This window comes from Homarus americanus, unplaced genomic scaffold, assembly GCF_018991925.1.
Source record: "Homarus americanus isolate GMGI-L3 unplaced genomic scaffold, GMGI_Hamer_2.0 scaffold57206, whole genome shotgun sequence".
Taxonomy (NCBI): domain Eukaryota; kingdom Metazoa; phylum Arthropoda; class Malacostraca; order Decapoda; family Nephropidae; genus Homarus; species Homarus americanus.
In genome coordinates, this window is record NW_024720077.1 from 484,412 (window position 1) to 500,789 (window position 16,378).

Genomic DNA, 16,378 nt, shown 5'->3' on the forward strand with positions numbered 1-16,378 from the left:
ATACACTACACACCACATACATCACACTTCACATAACATACTACATATCACATACAACACACTACATACCACATACTACATACCACATCCAACACACTACACTCAACATACTACATACCACATACAACACACTACACACAACATACTACATAACACACTACACACAACATGCTACATACCACATACAACACACTTCACACAACATGCTACATACAACACACTTCACACAACACACCACATACAACACACTTCACACAACATACTACATACCACATACTACATACCACATCCAACACACTACACTCAACATACCACATACAACACACTACACACAACATACCACATACAACACACTACACACAACATGCTACATACCACATACAACACATTACACTCAACACACCACATACAACACACCACACACAACACACCACATACAACACACCACACACAACATACTACATACCACACACTACACACACTACACACAGCACCGTCTCGAATTCTACTACTGTGTCCGAAAAAATCTGGAACCACTGTGAAAATCGTTCTCTTTTACTGACTACCAATTCATAGCAATATTCTTTATACATTTACCCACCGATCCAAAGTTTTTCAGACCCCCCCCCAGACACCAGATACACACCCCCTCCCCCTTCCCCCAGACACACACCCCCACGCCCTTCCCCCAGACACACACCCCCACCCCCTTCCCCCAGATACACCCTCATCTCCCTTCCCCTAGACACACACCCCCACCCTGCCACCATAAACTCTACCAACAAATTATGGATATTATTTACCTTCTTCTCTCAGGTGTTATCATCATTGTTTTCACCAGAATCATTATTTATGCAAATTGTTAGGGCTACCTCCACAAACTTCATCATTCTTGTTACCTGCAACATCCTCACAATTTACTCTCATCAGCGTCATCTTCACCGCTATAAGTTACGATTTTATCATTACCTTCACCCATTTTTACGATCACCATCACTATTTTCAGTATATCATGAACTCGAACATCTATAACGCTTAATCCTGACAACGAGTGTTTCTTTGTCATGACCAGAATCAATATTACTGATATCAATATTAACGATACTATACTATACTATACTTGTTAAAAGTCATCATCAACAACAACATAATCACCAGCAGTCCTTACCAATAATGTTAATAGCATGTGACAATTTGTGGCATCGCCATTGGCTCCGACCTCTACCACAACTACTGTACTACTACTCCCGGGTATATAAGTCTTAACTCAACGTGTTAGTTTTTTTCTTTTTGCCGTGAGCCTTACACTCCTCATCATCACTCATGTCATGGCCGCCATACCTTCTAGCGGGATGCTCATGCCTTTTACCATTGGCAGGAGCGTCCCCATGGCCGCCGCTACTCTTACTGGCACCGTCAGCTTGACCGTCCTGAGAGCTATTGTTCATTACGGGGGCATCGTTTTCTTCTTCGCCAGCTTTGTCGGTGGTGGATTCGCCAACATCGTCGGTGGTGGATTCGCCAGCATTGTCGGTGGTGGATTCACCAACATTGTCGGTGGTGGATTCGCCAGCATTGTCGGTGGTGGATTTGACAGCAATGTCGGTGGTGGGTTCGCCAGCATTGTCGGTGGTGGATTCGCCAACATTGTCGGTGGTGGATTCGACAGCATTGTCGGTGGTGGATTCGCCAGCATTGTCGGTGGTGGATTCGCCAGCATTGTCGGTGGTGGATTCGACAGCATTGTCGGTGGTGGATTCGACAGCATTGTCGGTGGTGGATTCGCCAGGATCACCGCCACGCTTCACTGCATTCAGGCGCTTGTCTAGGAACTTGAAGATACTCTGGAAGCTGGCCCAAGACGTCATCTCGTGTACGGTCACACCTGTGGAAGAAGTAAAATAAGAACTTAACTATATAGTAGGCATTCACAGGCACACAAACGCAGTTCAAATGTCACACTACTGCTATTTCTACCAGGTAGAGCAACGGGAGTCTCCTGTGCAGTGAAACTTCATGTCAATGAACTACAGCATATAAAGAGAGAAGTCCGTTAGATCGAAGTCCCCATATGACGGACTATATCCGTCATATCGAGGTCTGTTAGGTGGAGGTTTCTCTGTATATTATAAGACCATCTTCATTCCTATACGAGAAATCCAAGCACACCGTTAAGGCACACTCACTCCCAGAAGAGAGACCCTGGAACAGCACTCGTGCAGGTAGGTAAATACGCCCTGTTGTCTCAGCTTATTATTCTCCCCCTCCCGCCTAACCCTCCCTCGCTGCCCCTACCGCCCCCTCCCTGCAGTGTACCCTGAGACGTGTACCACTGGACGCAGGTCACAAGACAGGTACGATTAGCACCATGTTTGGTTCACAGCCTAACATCATTTATTCCACTGTACTCAGGATAAAATGTCAACGCCTTCAACCCTTCAACGCAAATGTTATCGTAGATGGGAAAAATGAAAAAAAAATGGACAGATTAGGAGATAAAGAGGTATATAGATAAATAGAGAGAGAACTTTCACCTTGTTGCTGACCTTCTCACGCCTCTCTTTCTCGTGTGACTCGCCCCCATGTAAACAATGAGTACGTCCAGCACCAGGTGTGGTATTGCTGAGTGTGGGTGGTGGTTGGGTAACACAGTGTGACCCCTCACTCACGCCACACTCTCAGTATTCACCACACTGTCTAGCTAACACGGTCACACCCACCGACCACCTCTAACAACACGAAAAGAGAACTTACAATTTCTCTACCCACAAGAGCGTCTCACTACGTCATTTTCTCTCATCATCAGTCCCATCACCTTCCCTTAGCTCCATTTTTGAAGATACGCACCAAAACAAAGGTAACTGACAAGTTTACAGAGGCCAAAAACACATCACAATAATACGAGGTACAAACAAGGAGGTGTGGGTCCGTATTGTGAAATAGCCTAAACTAGTTTCTTGTCATTTCTTCCTTATCCGGATATGGGAGCACGCATCTAGTCTACTTACTCCAAAATCATCGTACACTTTCGACACTATTCTTGGCACTAATTTTTTGCATTAGTTTCAATTTAGGTTAAATTTAACGTACAGAACATAGAAAGGAGACCGGGATGGGGTAACCTGTTAGCTTGGTAGTTAAAGGCCGCTCCGAGACAAAAGGACGCGTGTCTCGGAGGCCAAATATTGGTTCTGTAAATACTGGACATGAGGCGCGAATTTAATTATGAAGAAAGAGAGAAAGACAGAGAGACAGACAGGAAGAGAGAGAAACTCGTGTGTCTGGGTTTACTTCATAACCACATCACGTGACGTCCCCTCGTAGTTTTCTCACTTTGGTAGGTAGGTTGCTTCACTTACTCTCGACACTTGCCTCACTGACTAACTCTCCTCATCTACTGCTGACGTTAGGAAAGGATCTGCTCTGATATACATGCACGAACCTCGTACTTACCCCCCTCCCCCCACCCCGACGCAAGTTGCTGGTGGCGTTAAGAACAAAAACCTCGACCTCCCCTGACTGGACACAGACCCAAGAAAACTTTTGAGTGGTTGGGATTTTCTCAAGCTGTTTATTATTATTACTTTCATTACCATTATCATTATTATTATTATTATTATTATTATTATTATTATTATTGTTGTTGTTGTTGACCATCAGAACACATTTAGTGGGATTTTGTCAGTTATATTACCATATTCTGGTGACGTGATTTGGTCACGTGGGAAATATTGTGTGGCTTTGTTGACATGCGGATGGGGATTTGGCAGCACTGGATTTACTTCGGGATGAAAATGAATCACAACACAGCAAGTGACTCCTAGCTGTGTAGCGGTTCATCTCAACACAGCCAATGGCATATGGCTAGGTAGAGATGAACGAAAATACATCTATGAACCACTTGCTGTGTTTGAGGTGAGTCATAACACAGTCATGAACCACTTGCTGTGTTGAGAGGAACCAAAACACAGCCATAAACCACTTGCTGTGTTGAGGTAAGCCATAATACAACCATGAAACACTTGTTGTATTTCAGGTAAACTATAACACAGTCATGAACCACTTGCTGTGTTGAGAGGAACCAAAACACAGCCATGAACCACTTGCTGTGTTGAGGTAAGCCATAATACAACCATGAAACACTTGTTGTATTTCAGGTAAACTATAACATAGTCATGAACCACTTGCTGTGTTGAGAGGAACCAAAACAGCCATGAACCACTTGCTGTGTTGAGGTGAGCCATAACACAACAACGAGCTACTTGCTGTGTTTGAGGTGAGCCGCCAGGGAGGCAGTAATCAGGCAGTGAGCCGTGGGCGGTAATCCTGCACTAATCTGTTAATCCGCCACAGCGTGACCGCCCGCGCCGCCCCGCACCACGCCTGGCTCAGCTGATAGCGAGGGCGTGTGGGGGTAAGGGCAGGGGAAGGGAGCACTGCCTCTTCCTCTGCCTCTCCTAACAACCAGACAATGACAGGTCCTAAACACACACATACACACACAGACGTACAGAAACACACCTCATAACCTTAAAACACTGGAAGGTTTATCACAAATCAGTCAGCAAAAGCAAATACCCTTATTATTATTATTATTATTATTATTATTATTATCCCCGCTAGTAAAAGGAATGTAAAATATTGCAATAGGCTCTCACTTTTCTAACATAACTAAAACACCCACTAAACTTTTAACATAATACAGAACAAGACGTAACGAACTAGCGAGCCAATCTTGATGAAACCTGACAGGTAGGCGAAGAGAGTGCGGATAGGTCATGGCATATGGTCAACAGGTGTGTACGTATAAAGAAGTACTAAAAGCAGCAGGTAGAGGGTTAGCACTCTAATGACCAGGGTTTATTTTTTTTACGGTCAAATCACCTGTATGGTTTATTATATTAATTAGTAAGTGTTTGCAGGGGTTATGAGTAGTTCTATGTTTGTCTTTTATATCGATTTGTGGATGAATTTTAAATGTTGATTATTATTACTGTTCATTATTATTATTATTATTATTATTATTATTATTATTGTTATTATTATCGTCGTTATTACTATCATCAGTATTATAATAATTATTATAAATATTATTATTATTATTATTATCATTATTCTTACCATTATTTATTTATCATCATTATTATCACCAATATTATTATTTTATCAGCGTTATTGTCATCATCAGTATTATAATAATTATTATTATCATTATCATTATTAATATTATTATCATCATCATTATTCGGTGCTACCTATACTCTATAGTATGCGGTCTACCGAGCTGAAGTTGTGTCTATCGAGATGTTTACCTAACCTAACTTAACCTAACCTAGGTTAGATTAAGATATATTTGATTAACTTAGGTTAGGTTAAGATATACAGTATTCGATTAAGTTAGGTTGGGTTGATAGGTCCTACGGTGTAAATATTCAGGTAGACCAACTCCAGCTCGGTAGACCGCATACAATAGTTACTTAGTAGCACCCATTATTCTTACTGTTATTATTATCGTCAATATTATTATTAATATTATCACTATCATCATTAATATTATTATTATTATTATTATCTGTTATTATTATTATTATTATTATTATTATTATTATCATCTATTATTATTATTATTATTATTATTATTATTATTATTATTATTATCATTATTATTATCATTATAATTATTATTATCATCATCATCATCATCATCAAATGCTCAGCTATCATCTTCGTTCACTCTAGACAAACATATTCCATTATATACTGTGCATGATAACAAAACACTGCGAGTCAATATAACACTACACCAGCTGCTGAGATAAATAGGCTTTTAAAATTTGGCAGTGAGGCGGTGTGTTGACTGTGTATACATGGGGTGTAAACACAAGGGCGGTACACACAGGGGGAGATACACACACAGGGGGAGATACACACACAGGGGAAGTAACACACAGGGAGAGGTACACACAAAGGGGTTACACACGGGGTTTACACACAGGGATTCACAAAAGAGTGACTCCCTAAATCAGGTTCAGCGTCTGGCACCATCAACAACGGCCTCAGCAGCTACAACCAGCAATCTACCGGGCAGCTGACGAACTTGTCACTGACCAGCCGACCACAACGCCTAACACCAGGTCACAGTACATCACCAAGAAAAACTGCTAAATATCTTCTATACTCTGGATAGATAACTAAATCTAATAACATAACAGATATTATTTTTTAACAACAGAAATAAATGCAAAAACCAGCTGACGAAAGAGGCAATTTAACCGCAGAGAACTACACATTTTTATGATAATTCCTGTAACTAGCAGACAAGCCAGAAGCAAACTCGAAAATGATTTCTCCCCAGCCAAGGCAGGACCCAGCCACAAAATTCGACCGATACACAAACAAACCACATTTTAAAACTTGCTTCCTCTATCACACACTGGGATTGGCAATCAAGTACTGCGTCACGATATATTTTCATTCAGATTTTTGACACAAGTAAAACTGGTCTCTAAAAAAAGGTCTGGGTTTAGGTCTATTTATCTAAAATTTCAATTTGAACATTCCCTTAACACGACGAGCTCTCCGGTCGAAATAAAATCTAAGGGATACCATTACCTTGTTTAAGAAATGCACAGCTTTTATAGTCGATATCGTGTGTATATGTGTGTGTGTTTCTATGTGTATATGTATATGTCTGTGTGTGTGTGTATCACCAAGTACAGATATCAGTTTACGTGTAATCAAAATGTTTTTTACGTAATGTCCCTGACTGGTGCGTGGAGGTGAACAACAAAATGGTGGCGGGTAGTGGATCAACAGGATGAGTGGGGGCGACGCGTTAGTTAGTTATCCGCTGCGACACCTTCACTCAATGACCCACCACCACACTCCCCCTAATCCTCCTGGCCACCCGCTGACGATCCGATCACGTGCTGCCTACTGGGGGGAAGTGGCTGTTATCAGGATCTCCGCACCTAATAACACAAGTAAGTCTCCCAAGGGTTTGTCCTGATAAATATACACACCAAGAATAAACACCATAGCCCAGGGGTTTTCAACCAGGGGGGGAATTCAGGTTTTCAGGGGGGGGAAAACTGATTCGGGAGCAAGAGATATGTTCGATGAGAAATCAATCACAGAATTTTGGCCTTGATGTGCGATTCCTACCCAAAAGTGGCAGAAAGAGCTATCCGTGCATTGCTTCCGTTTGTGTCGACATATCTTTGTGAGTCAGACTTTTCAACTCTGTTGCAAATTAAAACGAAGCAACGTAGTAGATTAGAGGTAGAAAATGACCTGCGTTGTGCCCTTTCAAGCACTCCTCCGCGTATCCCAGAATTGGCGAAGAAAAAACAATCACAGGTTTCTCATTGACTGTAATCTTCATCCGAATAAAATTAATTACAAATTTACAATATCCTGATATTCTATTGAATTTTTTGTTTATTGCATTATGCTTCAGTTTGGTCTGTTAAGTAATTCATTATAAAAAAAAAAAAAAACTTTTTTACTTTTATTCAAGTTTTATAAATCCATCAACATTTTCAATTGGCATTTAAGTTGTAAAACTCCACTATAAAAATAATCCATGTAAAATTGTAAATGTATATGTACTAATATGGAAAAAATAAAGCATTTTCAGTATTATACGCATATTATTTGGAATGCACTTTTTGAGGCAGACAATCTTGGAAAGGAGGGGGGAATGACATTCTGACATATGGTGAAAGGGGTGCTTGGGGCAAACAAGGTTGAGAACCACTGCCATAGCCTCTCTCTTTCTCGAGGCATGATAAGGACAAACATTCACAGTAATAGAACAACATTGACCTACTTCCACACATGTAAGGAATGGCGGAAGAACATGTAGGCACCAGAAGGTTAGTTCATCTAATTGTTCTTGTTCTCTTATTTTAGGACTATAAATAAATTCGTATGTCCTCCCTTTACTGAATATTTGCTATGAAATCAATGTGTTACCTTTTGTTTACTCGGGACGGTGTGTTCTTGATGAAAAAATAAATAAATAAATTAGAATTTTTTATCATTACTCATGTGACCCACGTGTGTGTGTGTGTGTGTGTGTGTGTACTTGATAGCCACAAAAGTACAAACATTTAATAAGAACGAGATAAATAAAGAGAATAAGAGAACCAAAAGGAGAGGAGGAAGGTTCCCACAGTCATCAGCAACAGGGAGCCACGTGTATGAGGGGAGTGAAGGTGATCTTGCTGGTCACACCTTTTACGTGTTCAAAGTAGTACTGCAAGACAGAGGCGGTAACAGGGTCTTAAATCAATGTAATTTATGAATATTTGTACTGTGGAAGAAATAGAGCCACCTTCACCTGCCTCCTTTCATCATATTTTCCAGATACTTGAAAGTGAGATCTCTTACACACACACACACACACACACACACACACACACACACACACACACACACACACTACTCTACGTCTGTGATCTACCACTGGGTACTCGAACACACATTGTGACTTGTGCTCTACTCACTATTCCGGAATGTATGAAGTGCGATAGAGAGGCAGTAAGTACAGGGGGAGAGCTGAACTGTACAAGCCTCGAAACAAAACCTATAATAAATAGACGCTATGGTATACAGTATCTTTCTACTGTTCCATTTATACAGGTTCATTATCAAGTTGCGATGAGTGACTGTCCGTCTCTACAGGTGACACAGGCACGACTTAAAAGAAATATTTGCTGCGCCTTTTATCTAGGAGTACCATTTAGCACGCGTTCAACGTCCAGGGCGAGGTGTGAGGTGCTACAAGTCATCACTGGAGACTCGGCTGACGCAGATCATCAACAATGTATGAAGTGGCAGTATATAATATTACTTTACTTATATATTTACAAGGAACATAACACAGGTTACTTTACAGCTGACAGGTTAATCTTAAAACTACAACGAAATCACAGACGATGTTACCCATAGCCCCGCCAGCATCCTGTCCACCCACTTAACCAGGCCACGAAGGGGAGACAAACGAGCAGTCAATAACATGACATAATCACCCCTGACTGGTGTCAGGATCCGCTTAAATGGTGCGGCTCACCAAGCGGCTGCGAGGATCAGCGAGGAATCAGAGGTAATCAGGCGAGTAATACCTCTCTACCAGTAACCGGTTACCTGCGGGAGCCGAGGGGAGTCCGCGTGATCCCTAGGGCTCACCTTCACCAAACAGAAATAGCCAATAACACGGGGGACATGAGGCCGCGCGCTGACACCTTCTGACCCGCCACGGTGGAGTGCGGACCAGTTAGATATGTGCCTCCTCTGGCCCTGACTCACACTTACTCCTCACTCGACCTTATGGCACATCACTAAATGCCTTAATACTTTCCATAGCACGAACCTCTCTAAGATTAGGGTTACTGTCCACGGCTGTATCCGAGTTACCTGTTAGTGAGGTACTGAGAGGTGACACCAGAAAACATATCTCATATGAAACCTACGCTGTTTAACTCAGGTATTTGTGAGAAAAGGGGGAAAAATGCTGGTAGTCGTGGTCCTCCAACACCAGAGACTATGACGTGAAAAATTACCGATCGTGTGAGGAAAATTTTATGGGTAAGATGTTATTTTTTTAAGATAAAGAATATTAGTTAATTTTTTATGTTAACGCAGAACATTATTTAGACAGCTCGTTTTGTTAAGTGAGTGTTACCCAGACGAACACCTAGAGGTAAATATCGACGTCAACAACTCTCTGCCCACGTGGAGGAAAACAATTGACGAGAAAATAATATTAAATGTCTAAAAATAAATTAAAGTAAATAACACCCTCAGCTTGGTGTGCAGCAGTGTGACCCAGCACCCTCAGCTATGACCCAAATCAATGTGTTATCAACTTTACCAGGTGATCCCCCCCCCCCGGCAGTGATACGCCAATTGAGACCACCATTCGCCCTGCCTGGCGCTGGGTAAGGGTCCGGGGGAGGAGGGCAAGCATTCTCCACCTCCCTCACCCCATCACCTGTATCGTCCATTTGTGTCTGTACTCTCAGGAATGTTTGTCACTGATAAAAATAAAATATAATTGTATTTATTACATCATGGCATCTGCATATTAAGTGATACACTCCGATCTGAGTCGTATTTTTGAAGTGTAACCAATATGACGGGAGTGTGAGCGTCATGGTGAAGGTTGTGTGTCACCCAGAGGACTGAAGATTAAATATGTTATCACAGAAAAACAGCCCGAGACAGCGTACTCAGATCACAAAGACAAGATAGTGTTATTGAGCGATTTAATCTACACTCTTACCTCCTCCAGGCCACAACACAATTTTCGTTAAAGAGAGAAAATGTGGAACATCCAGCTCCTGCCACAGTCTCGCCCAGGCTCACCTCGAGACAAAATTATATGCCAACGCCTTAATCCACCAAAACATTTTGGACCATCTGGATTTGCATCTTCCGTCACAGACATTCCTGGCCGCCTTTCAGCACTCCTTGTAGACATGCAAAGCTCCTGGATGCCAATTTACAGCCAGTTTTTTGTCCAGCTTGGCACTTGAGTAGCGGAGGCTGGGTGAAGCAGCAGCTGTGAGGGCAGGGGTCGCGCGCCGTGGCTGCCGCCAGGGTGAAGCACAGCTGGATACAATGAGGCCAGCTGCACCATCTTGTATACAAGATTCACTAGCGATGATAGACGCCTTCTGCCAGTGTTGTGCTCGCTACTAAGGGGTCGACTGTTATATCGAAAAAAAATATATATATATACAAAGCTCAAGAGGGCTTGCCAGGGCGCACCCACCTGCCAGCGAACATCGGATGTAAAAAACAAACAATATCTTTCTGTGTTGATTTTATCCCGATGCTTAAAAACATAAAATGAAAGAAGCAAAATAAGAAAACCATACCAGAATGTGATAAGTATATTGATGCGTAATGACTGAAAGTTTATAGACGATGCAATGCTTGTTGTGAATGTTGAGGAGTTATTGTGTGTGTGTGTGTGTGTGTGTGTGTGTGTGTGTGTGTGTGTGTAGGCACAATCCGCCCCTTGCCCTCCACGATGACCCACCCACGCTTTCCTGCACCCATGTAATTGAACTCTCCTAATCTGGTGGGGTGAAAATCTGGTTGGAGTGTGATTGTGGTCGAGCTTAAATGTGTTAGTGTCCTTATGGTAGTGTGTGGGCGAAGAAATGTGAAAACAGGACATAAAGAGATTCTGTGGTGATATATGGCGGTGGTGGTGGTGATGACACGAGTCTGTGTTGATCTGAGTACGGTGTTTGGTGATGGTGGTGATACTGTGACTGAGTCGAGATATGAGATCTTGGTGTGAGGGATTATGATGTTTGGGAGCCGTGAAGATTTTTTTGAGCAGGGTGATAGTGTACAACTGGGATTTAGTGAAGACGGGGTGATAGTAATTGTTGATTTGTGATGCTCTGCCCTTCTGGTGTAGTTTATGATGTAATGAAGTGACGGTAACGATGTAGGGGGGGGGGCTCAAGTAGTGGAAGACTGTATGGGGTGATGTATGAAGCTCAGAATATAGGTTGAAAGTGTTGATATACCGAATGAATATCATATAGCACCCACAGGAACTACACCTCGTACATTAAACTTATGGTATACACTTCATGGTCGACACAAAGGCCTCCTCTGCTCAGCTACACCCTATACGTACACACATTAACATCAACAAACACCCTCGTGTACTGACACACCATCAACAACAAACCATCTCGTTTGCAGGTTCTAGTAATTAATTCAGGAATATCATTATAACTACAGACCTCAGTTAATAAAAAAAGTAGTCCCTTACAGATAAAAAACCGCCCCAAAATTACTTAATCAAAGCCTAAATACAACACCATCTAAAACACAAAGACAATACAAAGTGAACTCACACTACAGTTGATAGCTCTTATCTCCCATACACAGCGAGTTATATGTGTGTGTGTGTGTGTATATATATATATATATATATATATATATATATATATATATATTTCTTTTTTATATTTGCCCCCGAGGGGGCAAGAACCGTAACTTTATCAAGTGTCAGACTCCTGTGGTCTATGAAACACTTAGTATTGATGGGTTTGTCCTCGAGCCCCCAGTAGACGCTGATGAATGTTGCCACATCCTAGTTAAACAATTCCCCCTATACGCTGAAGTCGAAGATGCTCGTGACTTTAATCCATGTATACCCAGTATACGTCGACACTACCGGGGGAAGAGCCCACAGCGAGTTAAGAGACTATGAGGGATGACCTGGGATGACCTGGCTTGACCTGGTCTTCCTGCTCTCATAGACCAGAGGTGAGAGTTAGTTTCCTTTGGTCATCCTCCTCCACAAATACTTTCCCTTAATCCTCCTCCACCACAGTTACTTCCCCTTAACCCTCCTCCACCACAGTTACTTTCCCTTAACCCTCCTCCACCACAGTTACTTTCCCTTAATCCTCCTCCACCACAGTTACTTTCTCTTAATCCTCCTCCACCACAGTTAATTTCCCTTAGTCCACCTCCTCCTCCACCACAATTACTTTCCCTTAGTCCACCTCCTCCTCCACCACAATTACTTTCCTTTTATCCTCCTCCACCTGACAGTAATCTCTCAACCCCGAATCTAAAAAGAAATTAAGGCATACGATCTTCCCTTTTATACTAAGTTACTTAAAAAAAAATTTACATTGACTTTATTGTTTATTTCATTATCTGGCTATTCATTACAACAATGTATGATATCCAGTTATTACAACCTCGCTTTATTCATATATTTTAAGAATTACTACCATGACTATTAGACACCATTGATGGTAGTGAATGTTGTTGTTGTTGTTTGTATTAGTGAGGCTATGTGTTGTTGTTTGTATTAGCGAGGTTATGTGTTGTTGTTTGTATTAGCGAGGTTATGTGCTGTTGTTTGTATTAGCGAGGTTATGTGCTGTTGTATGTATTAATGACGTTATGCGTTGTTTGTATTAGCGAGGTTATGTGTTGCTGTTTGTATAAGTGAGGTTATGTGTTGCTGTTTGTATAAGTGAGGTTATGTGTTGTTGTTTGTATTGATGAGATTATGTGTTGTTGTTTGTATTAGCGAGGTTATGTGCTGTTGTTTGTATTAGCGAGGTTATGTGTTGTAGTTTGTGTTAGTGAGGTTATGTGTTGTTGTTTGTATTAGCGAGGTTATGTGCTGTTGTTTGTATTAGCGAGGTTATGTGCTGTTGTTTGCATTAGCGAGGTTATGCGTTGTTTGTATTAGCGAGGTTATGTGTTGCTGTTTGTATAAGTGAGGTTATGTGTTGCTGTTTGTATAAGTGAGGTTATGTGTTGTTGTTTGTATTGATGAGATTATGTGTTGTTGTTTGTATTAGCGAGGTTATGTGCTGTTGTTTGTATTAGCGAGGTTATGTGTTGTAGTTTGTGTTAGTGAGGTTATGTGTTGTTGTTTGTATGATGTTGTGTGTTGTAGTTTGTGTTAGTGAGGTTATGTGTTGTTGTTTGTATTAGCGAGTAGTTTGGTATTAGCGATGTTGTGTTGTAGTTTGTATTAGGAGGTTATGTGTTGTTGTTTGTATTAGCGAGGTTATGTGCTGTTGTATGTATTAATGACGTTATGCGTTGTTGTTTGTATTAGGAGGTTATGTGTTGCTGTTTGTATAAGTGAGGTTATGTGTTTGTTTTGTATAAGGAGGTTATGTGTTGTTGTTTGTACAGGTTATGTTGTTGTATGTATTAATGACGTTATGCGTTGTTGTTGTTTGTATTAGCGAGGTTATGTGTTGCTGTTTGTATAAGTGAGGTTATGTGGCTGTTTGTATAAGTGAGGTTATGTGTTGTTGTTTGTATTGATGAGATTATGTGTTGTTGTTTGTATTAGCGAGGTTATGTGCTGTTGTTTGTATTGTCGAGGTTATGTGTTGTAGTTTGTGTTAGTGAGGTTATGTGTTGTTGTTTGTATTAGCGAGGTTATGTGTTGTAGTTTGTGTTAGTGAGGTTATGTGTTGTTGTTTGTATTAGCGAGGTTATGTGTTGTTGTTTGTATTAGCGATGTTGTGTGTTGTTGTTTGTATTAGCGAGGTTATGTGTTGTAGTTTGTGTTAGTGAGGTTATGTGTTGTTGTTTGTATTAGCGAGGTTATGTGTTGTTGTTTGTATTAGCGAGTTGTGTGGTGTTGTTTGTATTAGCGAGGTTATGTGTTGTAGTTTGTAGTAGGAGGTTATGTGTTGTTGTTTGTATTAGCGAGGTTATGTGCTGTTGTTTGTATTAGCGAGGTTATGTGCTGTTGTTTGTATTAGCGAGGTTATGTGTTGTATGTATTAGCGAGTTTATGTGTTGTATGTATTAGCGAGGTTATGTGTTGTATGTATTAGCGAGTTTATGTGTTGTATGTATTAGCGAGGTTATGTGTTGTATGTATTAGCGAGGTATGTGTTGTATGTATTAGCGAGGTTATCTGTAATGTTATGTGTATATTTGATGGGTAAATGATACATGTTGGTAAGTTATGGTGAAATTCATGTGATTCTTATTTAAAAGTGGCATAACATACATACATACATACATACAGATTTGCATAGTTTTCAGGTATTTTTTACAAACAGAAATACTAATAGCAAAATACTACTGCAATCCAATGGTGAATCTTATTATTATTATTATTATTATTATTATTATTATTATTATTATCATAATCTTAAATACTGACACTGAAACAAAAAAGCCTATCGCTGGGAGCCTTACAACAGCACGATAGCTCTGCATTTAACTCTACGGGCCACACTCTCCATGTCTCACTACACACACACACACACACAATAACAATAGTGACGGATGCAACAAGAACAATAACAATAGTGACGGATGCAACAAGAACAATAACAAGAGTGACGGATGCAACAAGAACAATAACAAGAGTGACGGATGCAACAAGAACAACAGGAGAAGAGGGAAGGAGGGAGGGAGGGTGGGAGGCCGCCTTGGATGAGCGTCTCCTTTCACGTAAAACTGCAGGCGGGTAAAAGTGCATATGCCATCTCCGGCGGCGTTGCTGCGGCCACGACGGTCCTAACTGTATCCTCACTTCCGCTCTCCTACCTCAGCTGCTGCTCCCTACCCCTCCCCTCCTCCCTCCCCTCGAAGTCCATCTCCATCTCCCCTCCCCATCGAACCTCTCCCCTCTCCGCCCTTCTCTTTCACTACTTCCCGCCTCGTTTAAACCTCACACGGGGCCACCAGGGGTAATGATAATTGTGATGACGTATCGCTAGTGTATATTAAGCCATGGCGTGGGGGGTAGTCGGGAGGTTACCAAAGGGAAGATTGTAAATTCTCTTGTAGAAAGTGATTGTCATTCACGACTAAATAAAGAGATAACTGTAGACCTGCTTTAAGAGGGATAGTTAGTTCATAATGTCCCTTTCTTGAGGTACTGACGCATTTTCTACTGATGACATATATACTGAATATGCCCGTTTGTGATGTACAGTACTCATGTCCATTCTGTTGCATCAATCAAATAGGTTGAATGTTTAATCACGTAGTCCAAGGATACATGTTGAGAAGTTTATAAAAGTTCTTTGGTCTACACTGGCAACTTTCTGAGAAATCTTACAAACACACTAAGGTGGGACGGAGGTACAGACGGACACACATGACATCATAAAGCATAAATTGGTGGCAGGTTATAAGCACCAGCGTGACTCTACGACACTTGCTCGGCCACTCCACGGACACCAGGACCAGTACAGGCGTCCTCCTCCCGTCAGTGATTCTCTGTACCTTGACCCTTACCCCACTTCGTATTGGTGTTTCTAGCCCCCAGTAGTAGTCCGGCGTCCTCCCACGACGCCTCCCAGCAGCAGTAATGACCCCCTGCAGTAGTGCTGCGCCCCTACCCAGCAGCAGTGGTGACCTCCAGCAGTAGCGTGACACCTCCCCAGCAGTAGCACACCACCACCCCCAGTAGCAGTAGTGACCAGCAGTAACCATTCCTCCCCAGTATCAGTGGCGACCTCTAGCAGTATCGTGGCGCCCCTCCAGTAGCAGTAGTGACCCCCAGCAGTAGCGTGGCGCCTTTCCCCAGCAGCAGCAGCAGCAGCAGCGTGGCGCCCTCCCCCAGCAGCAGTAGTGACCCCCAGCAGTAGCGCCCCCCCCCCGTCCCACACCAGACATTTTACTTGATAAGTTTGTCGAGCGTCGCCACGAAGAGTTTACTCTGGAAGTCGTTTGAAGGAATAATTATTAGTCTCGTTCTGTTGCTGTCACCCATTATCAGCTGCGGCCCAAGGGGGAGGGGAGGGAGGGGGGCGAGAGAGAGGAGGGGGAGAGAGGGGAGGTGAGGTGAGAGTTGGAGGATGAGGAAAAAGGGGATGGGGTGGATGTGGGAAGT

The 16,378-nt window shown here is 42.1% G+C and overlaps 1 protein-coding gene across 1 annotated transcript in view; it reads right to left on the reverse strand.

Moving 5' to 3' along the window:
- Nucleotides 1-736: 736 nt before the first annotated feature.
- The window catches only part of LOC121860377, a 46,200-nt gene continuing 30,558 nt past the window's right edge, over nucleotides 737-16,378 (reverse strand). The window contains exon 5 of the mRNA XM_042357498.1: nucleotides 737-1,885. Within this exon, the coding sequence (XP_042213432.1) occupies nucleotides 1,263-1,885 (623 nt within the window). The 3' untranslated portion in view covers nucleotides 737-1,262. The remainder of the gene's footprint in view (nucleotides 1,886-16,378) is intronic.